Source organism: Astatotilapia calliptera, chromosome 12 (assembly GCF_900246225.1).
Source record: "Astatotilapia calliptera chromosome 12, fAstCal1.2, whole genome shotgun sequence".
Lineage (NCBI taxonomy): Eukaryota > Metazoa > Chordata > Actinopteri > Cichliformes > Cichlidae > Astatotilapia > Astatotilapia calliptera.
The window spans coordinates 35,547,879-35,563,265 of NC_039313.1; the positions used below are offsets into that span (position 1 = coordinate 35,547,879).

General features: G+C 47.3%; 1 protein-coding gene across 5 annotated transcripts in view; it reads right to left on the reverse strand.

Annotated features, from left to right (window-relative positions):
* Positions 1–15,387, reverse strand: part of dapk1 (death-associated protein kinase 1) — a 60,871-nt gene that overhangs the window by 23,853 nt on the left and 21,631 nt on the right. For all 5 annotated transcript variants that reach the window (XM_026186111.1, XM_026186106.1, XM_026186112.1 and 2 more), the window contains 5 exons: positions 12,469–12,690; positions 8,147–8,285; positions 5,299–5,428; positions 3,102–3,150; positions 2,947–2,973 (listed from right to left, as the gene is read on the reverse strand). In XM_026186111.1, coding sequence (XP_026041896.1) covers positions 2,947–2,973; positions 3,102–3,150; positions 5,299–5,428; positions 8,147–8,285; positions 12,469–12,690 — 567 coding nt within the window. The remainder of the gene's footprint in view (positions 1–2,946; positions 2,974–3,101; positions 3,151–5,298; positions 5,429–8,146; positions 8,286–12,468; positions 12,691–15,387) is intronic.

Genomic DNA, 15,387 nt, shown 5'->3' on the forward strand with positions numbered 1-15,387 from the left:
AACTGTGACTCGTTAGTGAAGCGTCGCTATCAAACACTCTCAGGGAAACCAGCTGGACCGCTCTCGGTGTGAGTGCAGGAATTTTAATGCACCTCTCCACTGAACGCACACACAAAGCAGATGCACTGAGGGGAGCACGTTTTAATGGACAGACCACGGCGCAGCACACGCAGGGCTGAGCAGTCGTGCACGTTAACGAGGGCTCGGCCTCCCGGACTTTAGCCCGTTAAACCGAACAGCAGCTCCCGACAAACCCGGCCTCCCCTTCTGCTCCGACTCCTGCATCCCGTCACCAGCTGCTAATTAACATGTGATCTGGGGGAGGCGTGGAGCTGGTGCAGGTCGAGCTCAGGCTGAGTGGAAATGTATGAATTTATCGACTGTATAAAGCTGCTCACAACAAACGAGTCATTGCGGCGGCTCGTTACGAGGCCAGGCGATACAATCGGCAGGGAAGTGTGACGTCAGGACTCCTGGTGACATTTTACCTCCTGGTTCTCCAAAACACTCGTGCACTGAGCACCAGGCCGAAATCAAGCCCTGTGACCAGCCTGAAAGCCAGACTGGGGGTCAGCAGAGCAGAGAGGCGCCACGTTCAGTCATAGGATTCCAGGCTGTGTGGCGCACGGCACGCCAGGCCTGATGAAAGAGGAAATAAGAGCGCGTTTCATTACCCAGAGCACTGTTTATGATTCTGTGGTCATCGTGTCACGCTCACCGAACGCTCCCACACACACACACACACACACACACACACACACACACACACACACACACACACACACACACACACACACACACACACACACACACACACACACACACACACTATACATTACATTTGCCAGTGAGAGATGAAGAGTCAGCGCACCTCTCTGTTGCTCTGCTGTGATAAGAAGCTGAGAACAATCTATTTTCTACCTTGCCAGGCTGAGCTGTGACAGCTGTGTGGGCGGACGCCACGAACTGGGATGCATGTGTGAGTGTGCGTTTGTATTCATGTCTTTGTGGGGACTGGGTAGATGTCCCCACAAGATATCAATACCCCACGTGTGTGTGTGAGCACAGACACATTTGTTTGAGATTGTGTATCATGCAAACTGAAAAGCTTGTATTGTTTGCAGCTGCTTATTATTGAATATTCTGATGACACCTTTAGGTTGGCGTTGGGCATTTACCCCTTCTCCCTCTCTCTCTCTCTCTCGCCTTGTTTTGTTTGGCACGCTCGCATGTTTGTGTAGGCAAACGCAACTAATGTGCGATTTGTTTTTTGGAAAAATTGGTGTAGGTGTCACTTTGAAGGATAAAGGTGCGCGGGAGCTCAGGAAGCCTTCAGCTGAGTACACAGAGAGGCGACGGGATCATCGAGAGCCGGCAGCAGTCAACCGGCGGGTCGTCGAGGACGTGAACTTCACTTTTGCTGCTGAATTAAACTGTGCTGACACGTCTGCAGGCGACTGCTTCACAAACACAGAGCACACAAACAGCTGTCTGCAGAACGGCTGCTTTAAAGACCAAACTAAGTGAATTCAGGAGAATTTGTTGGATCTAATCAGACTACTGCGATCCTCCGAGCTCCTTTATCAACCCAATGACATGCTGATAAGATCAAAGCATCGGCAGAGCAGGATAACGTCCAGAGTCAATTAGCTTAAGCAGACTAGCCTCAAACAACAGTGCACGTTAGCGCTAATATTTAAGAATCAGAGCAAATAAAAGAAAAGTTTTCAAATATTAAAAACAGCTTAACGTGCGAGTTACATGCAGAGATTATCAGGACTGGGAAAATCCCATCTGTGGCTCAGAGGCAAATATCTGATCTGTTTAAAGTGTTTTAAATATTGTGACGAGTTTCGGCTCATTTAGGTTCCAGTGTGCGCGCAGCAGGAAAAACAAGCTTTTAATAACAGGGCTGTTCAGTGTGCCGGAGCAAACATCCTTCTAAAAAGGCCACTTCTTTAAAAATAATCAAACACTGCAGGAATTTACTAGTATAAATCAGTTTTATATTAAACAACCTTTTCCATCAGTGGATAATTGGACGTGCGATGAGAGCGGGTCACATCACAGCGTGACAGTCGGCGAGCCCACAGGAAACGTGTCGCCGACCCTGTGACGGCTTCGTTTGGTGACTGAGCTCAACTCTTCCTCAAATGAAACCACAAAGAACAAAGAAATCAAAGAAACTGATGATGACGTTGGAACAAAACGTTCTTCAGGTGAAAACCAGCCGCTGACCGTGGAAATCCAGCAGCTGTGGGCTGGATGCAGTCGACAACAACTCGCAGCTTGATATTTAATACGAACACAATCACAACAGTAGCTCTCTGACGCCATCTTTAAAGCGCTCTGTGGGTGTTTGCTGGTTTGGGTGTGACACGAAGCGGCATCAAGAAAAAAGGCTTCGCACAAAAGAAGAGTCAAAAAGATCAAAGATGGAAGGAAACGCGTGTTTTAATCACATGATTCATAATCGCGGACACACGTGTTTGCTCGCAGCTGTTTCCTGTTAGCTCGTGATTTTCGCAGCTGGGCCGTCACGTTTTATGAGCTTTTGAATTTTTTTTTTTGCTGCTAATTTCTGATGTTTCAGTGCATTTGAGCTCTCAGGGCCACAGTAGATTCGCCCACCGAGGTCAGAGAGACGTCGCTGAGATCGCCGCGTCTTGGCACTCGCTGCTGCTCACGCTCAGCGAGTGAACACACAGCAAAGTGAAACATAAAAACTGGTCCCTTCCCATCAGGTGTAAAAGCCGTCAGCCTGCATTCTTTCTAATGGCCAAAAGGGGGCGACTCCTCTGGTTGCAATAGAAAAACGAGCGGACGGCTCGATTGATCCTGTAATTATTCCAATTACAGTCAGACAAGCAGAGCAGGTTCAAAAAGCTCCATCGCTTACATACAGTTTATGCAAGAGCAGGTTTGCTGCGGGGTTGAGATACTCACAGGATGTAGGTAATCACACCGACGCTCCTGGGCGGAGGCAGGAGAGAGAAACAGAGTTCAGCTTTTCAACATCTCGAACATCAAACACCATGAAAATCCTCGATGTATTCTACAGCAGACGCACAGCTGGGATGAAGCTCTGCGTGTTTACTCACCACATGTCTGCCTCCAGGCCCAGAGGTTCGTAGTTGACGACTTCAGGAGCTGCGAGGAAACAGCAGATTGTTAGCAGTCAGGTCGGCACACAGACGTTACTTCTTCTCCACACTAATTCTTCTCAGAGTTTGCTGAGCTTTACTGGAGCGCACGATCGCTTTGGGCTAGGTTCGCTGATTTGTTTGTTCCTTCAGAGGTGGGATTTTTTTATGGCGCCTGCTAAAGCTGCGATTTCTTTTCTCCCCACTTGTCTGTAAATGTGTGAATAATCAAAGACAAATCACCGAATTCATTTCTAATCGTGCTGAAACAAAAACATCCTTCATCTGAAAGAAGAACCCACAAAAATCAACGGGATGATGTCATCGTTTTTCCTGCAGCTCCATTTATGGGCCAATCAAATGCTTCCAGACTGTAAACAATACGTTTTCAGCCTTTATTAGTTTATTATTGACAATAAATCAGCTAACAGTGTTTCCCACCTGCAGAAGTGTCTGTATATCGGTGTGGTTTTTACATTTGGGTGCAGCGCTGCGTTAGAGTACGTTTCATTACGTCTCTGTGTGGAGCTGTGACTGAGCTGCGACGCAGAGACGGAGAACAACTCGATGCAAATTGCAGCAATCATGTGTTAAAGGATCTAAACTACCTTAATTTCCTCCATGAGCCGTGCATCAGGGCCTCGCCTCTAACAGCCGACTGTGTTGGTAAATGAGCCAGAACAGCAGGGCGAACTACAACAACTAACTTCCTGTTGCTTTTACAGCCCCAGCACGCCGCCGTCAGTATCACACACTCACCTTTTCCAGCTCGCCCTGCAGCGGCCGAGCGCTGCGTTCCCGAGGCAGAGCAAAAACTGAAACTGCAAATGCAAACTGCAAAAGCAAGACCGTGGCTCAGGGGGTTGGGAAGCACATCTGTAACCGGAAGATCACTGGTTCGATCCCCCTGCTCTCTCTGTCCTGGTCGTTGTGTCCTTGGGCAACACACTTCACCAGCTGTGGCTACATCTGTAGCTGCCTCCATCAGTGTGTGAATGAATTGTAAAGCGCTTTGGGTGCCTTGAAAACGCTATATAAATGCAATCCATTATTATTATTATTCTTGGCATTTACATTTACATCTGCCATTTCATCTGCTCGCTTCATACCGGAGACGAGACGAGCAGAGACGAGCAGGATTCAAGAATCCTGGATTTTAAACAAACAGCCTGCAGGAGCAGCGAGAGCAGCCGTGGAGGGAAAAGCTTTTAAACTTTACTTTGACTTTTAACTTTTGATTCAGTTTTTCTGCCTCAGACTTTACTGAAATTTTAAAATGGCTTAAAATACCAACTCAGACGAGACTTGCAGAAGGACTTAATTTATTTTGAAAATTATTTTAGTATATTGAGCTTTTATTCTTATTTGCTGCTTCAACACTTTAGGTTTTCAGCGCTGAGAACAAATAAAGAACATGCTATTTTATGGAAAGCATGAATGTTTATGTTTTGCAGCTGACTCGATTCTCCAGCATCGTCTATCCCACACATCGTTTGGCTTTCTTCCACCTGATCTTTATTTACACCATTTGCCCGCTGACACCCCGCTGCAGCGGGAACGTGCTCTGGTCTTGGCCTGGATCTTGCTGGTAGTGGGCACTGGCACCAGGTGGAGGGTTGGCTGCTGCCCCAGAGAAGAGTAGATGAGGGCAGATGGCACTGGTGTCTCTGCGAGCGTGTGTACTGGTTTAGACATCTTTGTGGGGACCAACAGTCACTTATGAGGACAAAGTGCCCGTCCCCACGAGTGTGAGACTCAAAATGTGGTTTTAGTGTCAGGGTTACAATTAGGTTATAGTTACTGTTAGGCATTCATTTTTCATGGTTAGGGTAAGTGGCAAGAGAAAGCATTATGTCAATGAGATGTCCTCACTAAAATATCAAAACAAGAATGTGTGTGTGTGTGTGTGTGCAGGCAGCAGGGGCCAGTTCTGATAATCTCCGGCCTATTATCAGGTCTCTCTCTCGGTCCCTCCGGTACATTTGGCGTCCATTCTCACAATATGCAACCTCTGGGATGAAGCCAGGAGAACAGGGTGGTGCAGTGTGTGTGTGTGTGTGTGTGTGTGTGTGTGTGCATGTGTGTGTGTTCATGGTGGAAAACAGAACAGTGTCAGAAACACAAAGCCCCGTGTGCACAGCTGTGGGACACTGACCTACAAACTCTGGAGTTCCAAAGATGTTTTTAAAATCGTTGCCAAAATCGATCTTGTGGGCGAGTCCGAAGTCGATGATCTTGATGCGCGGGTGAGGCACTGAGCGGTTCAGCAGCATGATGTTCTCCGGCTGCAGAGGAGCAAAGAAAACAGGATTCATCAGCCGAACCAGACGGGAACTAGACTTACTCACAGGCTGGACTTATAATTATCATCATTTATAATATAATAATTCCTGAATAATCAGGCCTGTCTCATCTTAAAGACTACCTGTTATCCAAACAGACGCTATGAGTATTTAACAGTAAATGGGAGGCGGAGCCTTCAGCTGTCAGGGGCTCTCTTATGGACTCAGCTCTACTTTCAGATCAGGCTTCAAACTGTCTTTGTTGAGCAAACATGTGCAGCTCTGGACTTCCTGTGATTTTCCATGATGCACACAACACTTCTCCTCCTTTCACTCCACATGTGTTTACATTCAACAGCTGCATGTCATCAACCTTTATCTCTCACACAGTTCAGGTTTTCTCTCTGCGGTTCCTCTGCAGCAGGTTGGTTGTCAGACAGTGCTGCTGACACCTGATCGTCTCTCTAATATCGACCTTTCAGGGAACTGTTATGAATCGACTGTAAAAATCAAACTGAACTGAAGCGATTAGACAGAGGAGGAGGTGACATTTCCATAAAGCACGTCCATCTGCCCGCCATGATTTCAATGAAAAACAGCTCAGACGTCCAGAAACAGAGCAGACGTGTGCAGGAAACACAGCGTGTCCTGTGTGTGCAAATAGAGGAGGAGGCAGGAGCACACAGGAAGAGTCTGGCAGGAAGCAGGCTCATCAGGGATGGAAATCCCATGCAAATCATGAGTGGAAACCTCTCGAGGAAGTGGGAGAAAGGATAGAAAGCCAAAGACGAGCTTTAGATGAGTCCGCGTTCCCTTCAGGTCTCGTCCTTTCAGCACGATTACGAGCCTGGGATTCAGTGCGGGGAGGAACAGATTGGCTGTGGGCAGCGCTGACAACAGCTCGCCCGCTCTGTTCTCTGCTCCACCAGCAGCGATGTTTATGCTCATGTTTATGCTGGAGTGAAGGAAGATGATCCAATGTGGGTTACAAGCTGTTCCAGGTCTCCGTCTGCATCGTGTGGACACCTTAAACCAGGAGCAAAGTGGAAACTGCGACAAGGCGGCGAACGCAAACACAGATACACGATCGGTAAACAGAGACAGAGCTGACGCGTCGGAGCCGAGTTTTCATTTCATATACTTTCCAGTAAAAGCGCAGGTGACTCTAAATGATTATGGCCTGAATGATTATACGCACTGAGTTCACAGGTCACGTTACTGTCTCTAACAGCTGATTGGAAAAGAAAACTTTTGCATTTCCTTATAAAAGCAGCGTAAACAGCCTCCAACTAAAACTCACAAAACATCTTATAAAGCGTCATATGACCAGAACACGGGTGGAAATATAAAAGACGCCTGACTTTAGTGGGATCAGTAAGTAAAGTATATTAAATGAAGTCTGAAGCCGAGCAGTGAATAACGGCGGCTAATGCGCGGAGCGGAGGCTGCGTGCTCGGTAAAAGCTCCGGCATCGATCACGAGCGGCTGAGCTCAGAGATTATCATTATCTGCAGGCCTGAGGCCAGCGTGTCCCAAACTGTGATGTACGAGGACACCAGGACGCCGCGCAAGTGGAAAACTGATCAATGATAATGACGAGACACAAACAAAGAACACTCACAACCAGAAACACTGGAGCTCGTCCAGCAGGGAGGAAACATAATGTGCTGCGCTGTGCCGAGTGCTTCCTGACCTCTGCTCGTCCCTCTGGAAAACTGTCCACTAACAACAGAGACCTTAAACAACAGATTAGTCATGACTATGAGCCCGGAGACACAGAGAGAAACCAGAGTGGTCAGAAAGATGCCACGTTATCAGCGCTCCAGTCAGCTGACGGTCAGGAGCAGGACACTCCCAGGGTTTCACTGAGACAGAAAACCGTGACAAACGTTTGGTTCTCATGTTTAAGGACGTTAATGAGACGAATCCCTGGAAAACCGAGACAAACTATTGAACATCACACAGCCAGTTAGTTAGCATGTAAGAAGTGCATTTGAAAGGCGCGCTCACTCAGACACGTTTGTGTCCTCTGAGATCGTCTGAACTCACACAGCTCAGATATTTTAAACATCATTGTATTTCACATAGCAAAGTTTTTCAGGGCTCCAGTTTGGTTTTTATATGTGCACAGTTAATTCAATATTAATGATGGTTTCAGTCGTTTTATCCCAACTAAACATGAACGGATCCGTTTTCATCGTCAATTTTCTCTTTACGTTTGAACATTTGGCAAATCTCCTAGGAGACACGGACAGACTCAGAATGATTCGATTAATCGATTCGTTGTTTTTAGATCTTTTTCATTGTGAGTGCACAACATCCTCAGCCCTGCGTGTTATTAATGTGAGCCACTGAACTATCACACAGCTTTTATTTTATCTTTTTTATCAGTGGGTACAGCACACACACACACACACACACACACACACACGCACACACGCACACACACGCACACACACACTTTGTTTTCATATCTTTGTGGGGACACCTCATTGACATCATGCTTTCCCTAGCTGCTTACCCAGACCATAGCCCAACTGTAACCCTGACACTAAAGCCACATTTTGACTCTCTTCGAACTCGTGGGGACGCACTTGTCCCCAAAAGGGCTGTTGGACCCCACAAGTATACTTCAGATTTTTGGTCCCCACAAAGATATGTAAACACACACATATGCACACACACGCACGCACGGCGGACTCGGTTCAGCTGCAGATGTACCTTGAGGTCGAAGTGAGCGATCCGCTTGGAGTGCAGGTAGTGGACTCCATCCAGGATCTGCTTGAGGAACTGCGTGGCCTCCTCCTCGCTCAGGGACTCCTTCTCTGCCAGGAAGTCGAAGAGCTCGCCTCCGGCCACCCTGGGCGAGGTGAAAGAAGGACGGGGAGGGGGGAGAGGGAGAAAGTGAGATCTCTGAGATCAAAGCCAGCAACAAATCCCAGATTAACACAGCTCAGCTGATGTAATCTAATCATCCTGATGCTTTAGCAGCCGACCAATTTACACATCCAGAGGAGCGCTGTCTGCACAAAACCGCTTTAAGTCAATGAAACCCTTCAATGAAAACGACCTGTTGGGTTATTTAACAACGGTGCACCATTTCCTGTCTGCATTTCAATAAACAGCTGCAAATGTTCAAGTTCAAACACGAACTTGAAGGAAGAAATAACACCGGCCAGTGCTGCAATTACAGTCTTTAAATAAATAAATAAGACTCTGCAGCTTCTCTCACCAACCTCCTAAAAACCCGGCTGACTTTACTTCATATGAGCTCATCGAACACAATGAAGCTGAGATTCAAAACTTCTTACATATTTTATTCTTCACAGTGAGGAAGAGCAAAGAGAGACGTGAGGATAAAACAGAGGAAAGCTCTGAACAGGGAGACGGGGAACGGAGAGGACGGAGGTTCGTCTCCGTCACGGTGAGATAAAACTAGCAGCAGTAAGAGAGAGTGTGTGTGTGTGCCTGTTTAGACATCTCCGTGGGGCCCACATATTGCTACTATACTTGTGAGGGCCAACAGTCACATCCTCACGTTTTAGTCTCAGGGTTACAATTAGGTTATGGTTAGGGTTAACATTCATTTTTGATGGTTATAGTAAGCAGCTAGGGGGAAACATGTCAATGACATGTCCTCACTAAGATATGAAAACGAGTTCCAGTTCCTCACATTTATTCACTGCAAGGTAGGAAAAGCACAACAAAGCTGTACTTTCTCAGGAAGCTGAGAAAGTACAGAGACTGCTCGTGAACTTCTACCGCTCCACCATCGAGAGCCTTCTGACCTACTGCTGCACACTCAGGTTCGACTGCTGCACCGTGGAGGACAAGAGGAAACTGCAGCGGGTGGTGAAGGCAGCAGAGGCACCTCACTAACCCCCCTCAGAGACATTTACACCGGCAGACTTCATCATCAAAGACCCCTCACACCCTGCACACTCACTTTTCCTTCCCTCTGGTAAACGTTACAGCTCCATCAGGTCGAAGACAAACAGACTCAGACGTTTTTACCCACAGGCTGTCAGACACGCCCTACCTCCACCCTGATTGGAGGATAACTGCACTGCCAACACTCACGTCACACTTCATTTATAAACTGCATGTTTATTTATACTTTAATGGAACCAACATCCCTCCCACTTTAAACTGTACTTATTATTTATTATAGTAGCTACTGCACCTCATTGTTCTTGTAACAGTGACAATAAAGATTCTACTTTCTATTCTTTTCTATTGATTGTTAGAAACACATTTACTTTGATAAGTTGTGTTTACTTTGCTGTGGAAAAATAAAATGACCACAGTTAATGTTTCCCATATTTATCCTGAAATAGAAACACACACACACACACACACACACACACCACACGTTCGAGGGGGAACACCAGACCAGCTGCACAGCTCCGCCCACTCTTTACCTCATCATCTGCTTCAGTGGTTCACAGGACGCACACACACACACACACACAGCAGCTCTGTCACTTCCCTGCAGCTCGTAGCTGTGCGTCATTATCGTGGCTGTATTTACCACGACGGCAACGCAAAGACACAAAAGGGCCCCAGAATCAGCAAAACACGACATCTTGTCACTTCGATTTCGCCGCACGCTCGAGAGCCGACTTTGACTATAAACACCAAACTGTACCGACATCAGCTGTTTCCATTTCACATGCAGCGTCTGCACAAACAGGCGACTCCTGTGAAATAAAAACTGGCACCGGGACATCAATACACTTCAACAATATGTCACCATCACTGAACACGATTGTGCGCCGCGTCTGACGTCTGCAGAGTCTCAGCGCTTCGTCTGAAAGTGTCGCTTTACTGTGACGTACATCAGGAGGAAGGTGAATATCTGCGGGCTGCTGAAACGCTTTAAAGACGGTGGGTATGCAAATAGCGTGAGGCGAAACGTGTCGCGACTTTAAAGCCTTCTAATAATCATGGAGTTGTGTTAAAACCCATTTTTGAAGCTGAAAAATGAAGCGAACGACTTTAAAATCTGCCTGCATTAAAAATCACGCCTGGGACAGAGGAGGTGTTGGGTCTCTGTGGACAGCTCCTCCCACGTCATTAAACCGCGGCTCCTGCTGGCTGTTTAACGGGCTCTGTGCCTGACGTTAGGACTGTGTGGTGCTAACCATCCAGAAAGTGGGTGGTGTCACCGTGGCTTCATCAGTCTTTCATATCGCCTGTGGTTCTGACCCATAACAGATCAGAGGTTCGTTCCAAGTACAGAAAAAAACATCGAAATCACACGTTACCAGATCCAGAACGCAGCCACACCTGTCAGCAGCGTTTACCTCAGACATCAAACCAGCCAATCCAGGAGCTTCGAGCTCTTGTGTAACATTTAAGCTTTTAAAGCCTTTAAAACAAACTTCCTGGTTCATATTTGATCCTCTATCAGCAGCAGCTGAACACCGACAGACGTCTCGTCACCATCAGCAGATCAAAGTGCGTCGTGAAAACAAGACGGATCGAAGACTTCAGGGAAACTCGAGTGTTTTCTGCTGAAATATTTGGCTTGTATGTGAACTCTATACTCTCACAACCATCAGCACCTCCATCACTTATGGAGGCACTGGTGTGGCTTCTGTGGGAGCCTGGTGTGTTTCTCCTCTGAACTCTCATACGTTCGAGCTGCGACACCCAACAGAGGAAGCTCGAGCACAGAAACGTCTCCTGCTTCACTCACTCGTTAATAACGCCCACAGATAACCGACCTCCACTTCCTCTGAAAGACTCACAACATCTGCACTTCAACAACACAAAGAAAAAAGCATGAATTTTCCATATTTGTCCTTCATGAGGTTCACTACGTCATTACGTAGTGAAAATAAAGTGAGCAGTGAACATGTGGGATACTGTGTGTGATGGAGGTAGAGGATAGATGGATGGAGCAGAGGTGGAGGTCTTTAGAATGACCCGAGGGCAAAGGTGGCTCAGCTGACACGCGTCCCTGACAGGTGAGAACCTCCCGAAACACCGACGTGTCTGAGGAGGGAGACGGCGGCTCTCAGACCGTCCACTTACAAAGTGCCTCCGACAGTCTTACAGGTTTAAAGACGCGACTTCTTATAAACTTCTTATAAACTTCTTATAAACTTATGAGCTTGGATTTAAAAAGGCCTCAGAGAGGAGATAAACGGCTACTTAGGGTGGAGAATTCGAACATGAACCGAGGCGTCACTATTTTTAAACCCATGAATGTTCTCAGTAAACTGATTATATGCTAATGAGAGTTTTCCCCTGATTTTGCTGCTGAACCTGTAATTTCACAGCCCATGAACAGAGTCCAATCAGGAGCAGAGAGGCTGTGTTTCCTGCTTTGGGAACGAGGAAACATGAAAACTGGAAAACAACAGCCAACCTCATTCTGCTGTTATTAACATGTTCTAACATCTTTAACAGCCTAAAGAACATAAACAACAGAGATACACGACATGGAAAAGAGATTATTTGTTGCCATAGTTACGCGGTCTGCCCGCTCACTATCGGCGTGGAGACGAGGTCGTGGCGAACCACAACAAACACGGTGCCATTATTTCAGACGCGATCAGCGGACAGGAATGCCGTCGGGCGACTATCTGCAGCGCGGCGACCTTATTGTTGAGGCGCAGAGCTTAATGGTGAATAATGGTGCATAGTTGGAATACAAACACTGCTGATGTTTGAAGTAAGCGTGTAAAACTGGTTTAACTGGTGGGATACAGTTACCGTCACGGTTTTTATCAGCCGTCTGTTTGAAGACAAACCGGCTCCTGCAGGACGTTTATCAGAGGAGAGGAGGAGCCAGTCTGTGTCTCCTCCACAAGACAGACTCTCACCGATTCTGGTCGACCGTTTGGCTTTTTTTAAATGCTTTAAACATCTGATGAATGAATCCCTCTGATCTGCTCTTCACGTGTTTCACGTGTTCTGATTTGAACCTTTATGACGCAGAATCTTCTTAATTTTTTTACTTTGTTGATGTTTTTGGACCTTTTGTGGTTTTAAATGTATTTTACACGTTTTTGACAAACAGAAGACAAACTCACAGCTCCAGGATCAGGATGACCTCCGCCTTGTTTTCAAAGACTTCGTGCAGCGCGATGACGTTCGGGTGCTGGATCTCTTTCAGGATGTTCACCTCGCGCTCGATGTCCTCCCGCGTCACCCCTCGTCGGCTCGACTTGCTGCGCCGCTTCTTGATGAATTTGGCGGCGAACTCCACACCTGTAGTCCTGTGTCTGCATCTTCTGACCACAGCAAACTGACCGCTGCAGATGGGAGGGAACACAGAGAGCGCTCAGCAAACACCACAACAGCTTATTTCAGACAGAGGATGAAGTCTGAGACAGGTGATAGACAGAAGGATTATTCTGAACTGTGAACACAAAGCTGCTGTAGCAGAGACCTAAGATAGAGCATATGGAGCTACATGATGACTGCAGCTGAAAGGGCAGAGAAATCATTCAGAACAAACCTGAGAAAATGAAAAATACATAAAGATGTGTAGCAGCGAGCTGAAAGGAACCTCGGCTGCTCAGCGACCTTAAAAACAGACTTCAGGCTGCATATATGCATCACTGTCAATATGGTAAACACAGACATCTGAGCCAAAGGGAGTGGGAGGGACTATGAGAAGCAAACTGGTGATCAGGAACAGCTTTAATTAATAAGTGCTGGATGAATCACGGCTGAAGCTGAAATAGCAACGCAGGAATAAAGACAGCAGCGTGCACGCTCACACTCACGTCAGTGCAACACGACAACCTGCACGGGTGCAGTCGGGTTATTTCTCGTGGCCTTGGTCTCTGATGCAGAACGCTCCCACATCTTTAATAAAAGACTTGTGCACAGAGTGCAGAGGCACACCTCCCTCCACCTCCCTCCACCTTCAGCAGCCCCTCGTAATCAGTTCAGGAACAGTGTGCAAAAAGCAGCACAGCTCTCAGCGTCAGCACCTCGTCCACAGAGCCGACAAACATCCAGACTTACTCAAACTTTAAACTCTTACTCTGAAACCAGACGTGCACCTCAACAATAATGAGCTGCGTGTCCTCGTTGGCACGTCCGGCACAGATACTCTATGCAGTGTATCCAACCTGGGCCGATGAAAATGAGAAGATCTGTATGTTTTTTACCCATCACACACTAGAGGCGTGTGGTTGTTGTTCTATTATGTGATAAACACACAGGCTGGGATCATTTGGGAACGTTTTAACTGCTCTTATGTAGAAAAAGCCCATAAACCGACTATAAATCCGCCCAGAAATGTTGATTTTTAAAAAGGAAGAAAAGATTTCGATGATAAATCCGTGGACGGTCACGCTAACCTGGGCCCTGGACGAGGAGGCTGATCGGAGCATGCTCAGTGACGCTGAGCTTCACAGTCGGCTTGTTATCGAAACACTGATGATGCTTTACAAAGTGAGTGACATCACAACGACCTCACCGACCGCTGGTGTGTAACTTTGTCTCCTGACATCGTGTAGTCGCCACGTAACAGATAATAAGCAGATTGTCGCCTCTCCCACAGGATACAAACTCAAACTGAAGTTCCTCCGTCACCACATCTGCACAGATGTTTCCGCCCTTCAAGCCCGTCTTTATTATTTGCTGTTGACAGGCTGCAGCAAAGACAATGCTGCTGATCCCCGCACACGTTCCTGAAGGGCACACGTGAGCGCTTCGCCCAGATGTGGCGAGCCTGCGTGACATTTTGCTGTGACCATTATTGCATGTATCAACAACACAGAGGCTGTTATGGAAATCGCACCGTCGCGTTGCCACGCAGCGCTGTGGTTGATCAGACTGCTGACTCCTCTGCCACTCGACCAAAGCAGCGCCAGAAAAACCACTCGGGGAAGCAGGGACACTTGGCTGAGGGCTGTTCACGCCTCCTCACGGCCCCGGCAATCACGCAGCACTTAGTGTACCGAACACCCACGGAGGGAGGAAGAGTACAAGGGAGTAGGGGGTGAGAGAAAGAAGAGTGAGTGAAAATGAGAGAGCGCCACATTCTGCCTCTTTTTTTTATTTCCACAGCAAGATTTTCACACAGGCTTCCAACAGAGACGATGGCAAACGTCTCCTCGGCTCCGGCCAAAAAATGGGCAATAAAGTGAGAGTCATCCGACTCCCTGAGCCCTGCCGGCACAGAGTCGTCAGGAATCAGAGCAGTGATTCAGCTCTCTGCACATCCTCACTCCACAGTGTGACTGACCCAGTTCGTGTGAGACCGCCAGCTGCAGACGAGCTTGAAGGCAGCATCCGTGACCCCGATGTGACCCGTAACAGCCGCGGCTCTAAAGGGCCAATCGGCGGGGCCTGAAGCCAAGTGGGAAAATAATTGGAAAAACAACAAAACGCATTTGATTTTGGAAGTTTGCTGCCAACAAAAGACTCCATACCCCCTCCCTGTCTCTGTTCCACAAACACGAGCAGCAGCAGAGCGGCGCTGCTCCTCGTGCTGCCAGATTGCTGCTGCGCCGGCTGCATGCGGCTCGTGCAGCGTTCGGCATCGATCGGCTCGTTTGGTGGAGCTTCTCGCTCAGGAAGACTTCATCAAAGTTTAGATCCATTCAAAGAAAAGCACAGAACAAATATTCTTCACTATCAGTGAATTCAATCAATCCTGGTGATTCTGTGCAGTAAACGTGTTTTTAATCAAAGGCGAGCTCCATGCTGTCGCCCCGAGGAGGAAGATCCCACAAACCTCTTCTTCAAAGGAGGCCCGCTCAAAACAGGCAGCAGCATACTCCACAGTTACAAAAATTAGACAATTAAACACAGGCAACAACAACACACACAAAATTCAATTCAATTAAAATGACAGCAATCTCACTGAAACAGTTGTGTGTTATGGAAACGGCCTCAAGGATCTTAGTTTGGATTTTAAAGCATTTATAATGAAATGAACTCGTTTCCCAGTCGTTCTGCAGCCAAACACACAAAAACTCTTCTACCGAGTT